At 45.7% G+C, this 6,427-nt stretch overlaps 1 protein-coding gene across 3 annotated transcripts in view; it reads right to left on the bottom strand.

Moving 5' to 3' along the window:
• Positions 1–971: 971 nt before the first annotated feature.
• MYOM2 (myomesin 2) overlaps positions 972–6,427 on the bottom strand; it is a 100,035-nt gene continuing 94,579 nt past the window's right edge. For all 3 annotated transcript variants that reach the window (XM_031013752.3, XM_063709018.1, XM_063709019.1), the window contains 5 exons: positions 5,547–5,710; positions 5,256–5,292; positions 4,036–4,058; positions 2,971–3,026; positions 972–1,764 (listed from right to left, as the gene is read on the bottom strand). In XM_031013752.3, the coding sequence (XP_030869612.3) occupies positions 1,447–1,764; positions 2,971–3,026; positions 4,036–4,058; positions 5,256–5,292; positions 5,547–5,710 (598 nt within the window). In that variant the 3' untranslated portion in view covers positions 972–1,446. The remainder of the gene's footprint in view (positions 1,765–2,970; positions 3,027–4,035; positions 4,059–5,255; positions 5,293–5,546; positions 5,711–6,427) is intronic.

Here is a 6,427-nt window from a genome sequence, read left to right as displayed (position 1 = left end):
ACCACGATTGCTAAACAAAAATGACTGTTTAAACTTTAACTGTTTAAACAAAATCTGTTTAACTAAATCAAGGTCAAATTGAGACTGTCTGCGCCTACCCTTGCCAAGCACGCTTTGGAAAATGCGGCTCCCACCATGCAAGAAGAACAAACTCCGCTAAAGTTCACCTGCACGACAGAAAAGGGAGAAATAATAAAAATAAAATTCTTGCTGATACTCACTTTACTGCCATGGAAACCAGCTCAGCCAGCTTTATGTTATTGGGGACATATTTAATTCTCAGGATTTGTATCATTACCTTAGCAAAATATAACAAAATCTCGTAAAATTTGGATTGCCCTTAATGACACAGAAAGGTAAAACATTCTTAATTATCAAAGCTTTTTCTGTTATAAAGCAACAATAAAACTAAAATATTGAAATGGGATTTTTATGCCAGAACAATTTCAGCCTCTTTCCAAACAAAGGAGGAAAAAGTTCAAAGAGAGGCTATGTTCCTCCTAAACACGTTTTTTAACTTCACCAAGAGGCCTTGTGTAGGCAGCCAAGTTTTTATTTTTCCTCCATGGCTACTGCAGTGATCATTCTGAATGAGTGCCTTCTTTCTTTTGAAATCCCTTCCTAATTCATTAGCACACTAAAAAAGAACAGAGCCATCTTTGCATTTCATTTTCCTCTACAGAGACTTTTAGATCCGTGGTATAATCACAAGGTGGCCTTTCTAAGCCTTGCACGAAACGCACACTTCTTAGGCCTGGTGCCGTCTTGGGTGCCGCTGGGGACCGGCAGCCCAGCCCCGTGGGTCGGAGGGGCTTTGGGGGTGTGATTCACCATGCCCTGCTCTCTGGAGTGTGAGTGCACTATCTGCACCCTACCAGCCGTGAAAGTGCATGATAACCCATAATTAAGCAAGCCAGGGGGGTGAGCAGGGCCAGGTATGTGTGATTTGGTACAGGAAAACCACAACAAGGTGATTTTTAAAGTTTTATTTGCCTAAAGCAAGAGAAAACAAGCTAAACCAGGTAACACGTGCTTCAAAGCCTCCACAGCCAGGATTTCAGAGATGCTAGATCTCGCGGCCCCCCAAAGACAAGCACGGTGGCTTCACACAGACCGCCACATGCTGCACACATCCAGGTGCCACACCCATGTGCCCACACCCGTGAAAATGCTAGTGTGTTGTCTGCCAACCCACTCTCTGTCAGGCATCTGCCGTCTACCCTCGTGTAAATACACGTTGTTCAGTCTTGTGGAAAACATTAGCTTTCTCCCTTAGACGGGTATAAAATATTCATCACCAAACGCAAAAATCAAAAGCACAGTGTGTGATCAACTATCAGCCCACACAGGACACCACTCGGATGCCAGCTGCTCCTTTGGAACAAGCACACAGCATTCCTGTCTCTGCCAAGCATATTTTCCCATCTCCAGGCTAGGAAAACGCCTTCACTGGCCTGCCGCTGAGGCAGACGCCGGGATGAGCTTGGGCTTGGCTTGCTGGGGCGGGGCCATGTCCGGGATCTTCTCCCCGTGTTTGTACACGCTCACCGTCACGTCGATCTTCTCCCCACCATACTTGTTCTTGATGTTGATGCTGTACTTGCCCGAGTCCTCGGAGGTCACGCCTTTGATGGTCATGCTGACGTACTTGGCCTGCTCCACCTTCACCGAGAAGTGCTCGCTGAGCTGGATGTCCTGGTCGTTCTTGAACCAAATCACTTCGGGGTCAGGGTTTCCAAACACCGTGCAAGTCAGATTCAAGGTCTTTGGAAGGAAGAGGTTGGTGGAGAAGGAAGAGTTAGAAAAAGGAAAGTCATGTCACCCCCTCGGACGGTGGGCTCCAGGTCACACTCAGTTATATTTATTGGTCCTTCAATCGTTTGTTTAGCAACAAGCCTTTATGTACATGAGCGCCGCTCTGGACAGAGCAGGCAGAGGACAGCAGGCAACAGGTTCACCACTTCACAGGCCAGCTCGTAAAAAAATCAGTGAGCATGTGTCCTATTTATTCTTAGCTTTTATCCATAGCCTAAGTCAATTAAAGAATTTGAAAGTAATTTAATTAAGCTCTATGTTTTATAGTAGATATATCCAGTCTGCTCCCAAATTTCCTTTCTATTTAGACTTATGGATCCCTCTTACCAGTTCCTCTGGCAAACACATTGAATATATCATTTTATAACTGGTAAATTGGAGGCAAAAAAATGCATTCTTGAAGCTTAGTTAAAACATGCTTTCAGCCCACGATAAAGTAAAATGATCGCTAATTTCTCAATCACATCCTTAAGATGAGATCTCAACAGCTCTCTAGGCTTCCATTAGCTACTAAAGAAGAGGTCTATAAATTTTTGTCTTTTGGCCTAATAAAATTCTCTCAAGCATCTCTGTCCCTGTGACATTGAGTTAGACCCACTGAAGCAACCAGAGAGCTATCAATTAGATATCAATAATTCTCCTGACAGCCAACAAATTAAACTCCAATAACTGGCTTCCACGATGTGTTCCACAATGACCTTGAGAATAGGAGCAGAGATTTTTTTTCCTTCATGTTGTAAAAGCTGTGCTGTTTCACACTGGAAGCAGGGGGCTTGCACCTTCACACAGGCAGGTAGGTCAGGGCGGGTGTGGCTGCCTCATCCTGCAGTTGCTCCTCTGGGTGAATGGCCACAGGGGCATAGAAACACCCACAGCCACAGCGCCTGCCTTGAGGTGCCCGAGTGACACAACGTGTTCCTGTGAACACAGGTTTGTGGATTCGGAATGTTATGTGATTCCTTCCTTTGAGAATACAGGGGCTATTCCAAGCCATCTAGGAGGGGCAGAAAAGTGGGGGGGACTCTGGGTTCCCTGCAGGCTGAGTGAGGACACAGAAGCCCCTCACTGGGTTCCCTCTGCTCCGCCCCAAGAGAAGGGGTTGTGTCCATCGCACCGTGCAGACACCCCCACCATGGCCGAGTTTAGAATCCTCACCTTCCCTTCCATGATGGTCACCACGTCAGGCAAGCCGCCAATCAACCTGCCACGATCTGCAACGGGAAAGCACCTTGGTTAGGAAAACATCTGCGGGACATTCCCACGGAGCAGGAGCCATGTAAGCAGCAGTGGGTACCAAGGTGAACGTGGGGAGGAGTTTATGCTCAGGAGAGAGCGAGCACCAAAGAAAAAGATTTATATGTTTACAGTTGAGGGATAAACCAAAGCCAAGGGAAGGTAGATGAGGAGATAACAGACTCTGTGAAGGGGTTGGGGGTGAAACACTCCAGAGGAAATGTGAGATGGGGACTGGGCTTGAAGGGTGAAGAATTCACCAAGGACGGAAGGCCTGGAGAGCTGCATGTGTCCCTGAGTTGGGCAGAAAGTGACGGGGTCCTGGCCAGGCGCAGTGGCTCACGCCTGTAATCCCAACACTTTGGGAGGCCAAGGCGGGCAGATCATCTGAGGTCAGGAGTTAGAGACCAGCCTGGCCAACATGATGAAACCCTGTCTCTACTAAAAATACAAAAATTAGCCGGGCATGATGGCGGGTGCCTGTAATCCCAGCTACTCAGGAAGTTGAGGCAGGAGAATCGCTTGAACGCAGGAGGCAGAGGTTGCAGTGGGCCGAGATCATGCCATTGCACTCCAGCCTGGGTGACAGAGCAAGACTCTGTCAAAAAAAAAAAAAAAAAAAGAATAAAGGGAGGGAGGGAGGAAGGGAGGGAGGGAGGGAGGGAGGGAGGGAAGGGGAGGGGAGGGGAGGGAGGAAGGGAGGGAAAGAAAGTGAAGGGGCCCTGGGTGTCTGGGCTGCAGGTTCTGCAAGGGAGGAGGGAGGGAGGGTGTCCAAGGGGTGACGGGGCTAAGGCCGAAAGCAGTGCAAGGACCAGTGGTGCAGGACATGGGGCTCCAGGACAGGGTGTGGTGTTGGTGGCATTGTTACATCAGGGTGGGGAATTGCTGGTTATTATTTAATACACAAAGTTGGTCCTCCAAAATATGGACCCTTTTGCCCCACCCAAAATAATTCACCATCCTGGTTACAATCCAACAGGTACTTACTCTTCTCTGCAAAAGCAGCAGCTCTAAAAGTTAAAGGGGGCAGAAAGGAGAGAATGAAAAGAAAATATGAGAAAATGCTTCCAACAAAATGCACAGCTGAGAGGCTCGCTAGCGATGAGAGCAAAAGAAGAAGGAAATACATTTGCATTCTCTTAGAAGAACATGTTCAGGTCACAGAATCCCAGGATGGATATCATTGATTTTTCCTGATGGTTCCCACTGCCCATTTTGAGGTGGAAAATGCCCTATTATCCAGATGCTAAAACCCACAGAAAAGTTTAGCATTCCAGCTCACAGGTTGAAGAGATTTTTTTTTTTTCACAAATTCACTACATTGCACTGGAGACTTGAGATATTTTCGGAATTTGTCAGTTTCTGATCTATCTTGCTCATCCCTGCACCCAGTCAACAAATGTTTATTAAATAAGCTAGCAAGGGCCAAGGACTGCGGTCAGCTTCGGATGTGCGAAGACTCGATGGTGCATTTGAAAACCCCGAATTGTCCTTAAAAAGTTGCTGTGTGTGATGTGCTGCCCTGATGATAACTGGCAGAGCAGCAGCATCGCCATCTTGGACTAGCATCACCATTTTAAGTTTTCCTTGATTAGAAACTGCCTAAGTCCAGCCCAAAAACATCAGCTTAAGGGCTAATGTCAGCATGGCCGTAAACCACAAATGACACCTCCGACCAGAAACATACCAACCCTGGCATAACCTACCCTCCAATCAAAAACATTCCAACCCTGAGATAAGCTCCCCTCCAACCAGAGGTATTCCAACCTCACAATAAAACTCTCCTCCACACAGAAACATTCCTAGCCTGAGCCAGAACCCTTAAATACCCTTAGTCTGTAAAAGAAAGCGCTCCTGACTGAAATCGGCCAAAAGCCCCACTCAGGTTTATTCTCCAAAATAAACCTGTCTTTGACTGTTAATCTGCTTTGCGTGTTTCTTTTCTCTTTCTTCAAGTCTCACAAAAATGATTTCCGAAATTCATCCGGGGTTCTGATGACTCTGGACAGTCCGTTTATAAATGCATTTCTGGTTTAGGAGAATGCCCACCCCTCCATATACTGCATTGCTTAAATTGCCACTTCTGTCCCAGGAATGGCTCTTTCTTTGGGTCACCCAGGCTTCCATACAGATTCCCACATGCAGCCAAAACGACTGGGACTCAACTGCTCACAGGATATCATGGTAACTAAATATACAAATCTTACTTGAGTTGCTGGAATTCTGCAAATGCTTCATCAAAAGCTGTAAGGAAATAGTCATACGTTACTAACCATTTCAGTGTTCAGATTTTATTTATTCACTCAAATATTCTACCAGTGAATCTGGTTCATGAAAACTGATATATAAAAAAATGAATAAATTTATTTTTTCGTTTTCTCTAAACGAAAATCGTAAATTCATATTGTCTCCTGTATTCATATTGTATTCCCTCCCTTCAGCATCTAAATGGATTTCTAAATAGGAAATTATTAAATGCTAAAGAAGAATTCTCTTACCTTGTCCGGACAGGTCGAGGGAGCGTTGATGGTTATCTTTGCCATCGAAAATCTCAAAAGTGTATTTTCCTTTGTCCTTCTCCGTCGGCTCACATATCTGCAGCCAGGCCATCTCTTCACTCCCCCCGATTCTCATATGCTCACTGGATGAGATCTTAGCATCTCTTGAAAATAGCAACAGGAACATATCTGAGTTAGGGTCTCCATGTCACACGCACAATGTCTACAGGGCAATGTCCCGTTGCTGTGACAGCCTTCTCTAAGTTGCTGATGCCAATGTCACAATAGATTATTCTGGCTGTTACGAATGTCTTGACCACATCAGTAACTCAGATCTGAAAACTTTCTAAAATTAAATGATACTTAATTTTTAAAGGTATATTATTATTTAATATATACTTGTCACAACATCATGGACTTAACATTACTCCATATAGTATGGTAGTTCCTCAGAAAATTAAAGCTAGAACTACTACATGATCCAGCCATCGCACTTGCATAGATCCGAAGAATTGAACACGGGGTCTTGGAGAGATATTGTCACACCTACATCCTTCGTAGCACCGTTCACGACCGCCCTGATGGGGAGGCAGCCCAAGCGTCCATTGGTGATGAATGGATCAATAGAATGTGGTCCATAAATACATGAGGGAAATCCCAGCATCTCCTGCAATGTGCATGAACCCTGAGGACATTTTGCTGAGTAAAATAAGCCTGTCACAAAGAGACAAATATGTACTCCTATGAAGGGCTTCGGGTAGTCAGATTCACAGAGACAGGAAGTAGAACTGTGGGTACCAGGGGCTGGGGGAGGGGAATGGGGACTGAGGGTTTAATGGGAACAGAGTTTCGGGTGGGAGGATGAAAAGGTCCTGGGAGGT

Source organism: Gorilla gorilla, chromosome 7, assembly GCF_029281585.2.
Source record: "Gorilla gorilla gorilla isolate KB3781 chromosome 7, NHGRI_mGorGor1-v2.1_pri, whole genome shotgun sequence".
Taxonomy (NCBI): Eukaryota; Metazoa; Chordata; class Mammalia; order Primates; family Hominidae; genus Gorilla; species Gorilla gorilla.
Note: the sequence above shows the minus strand (reverse complement) of the source record. Positions and strands in the feature narration are given on the sequence as shown.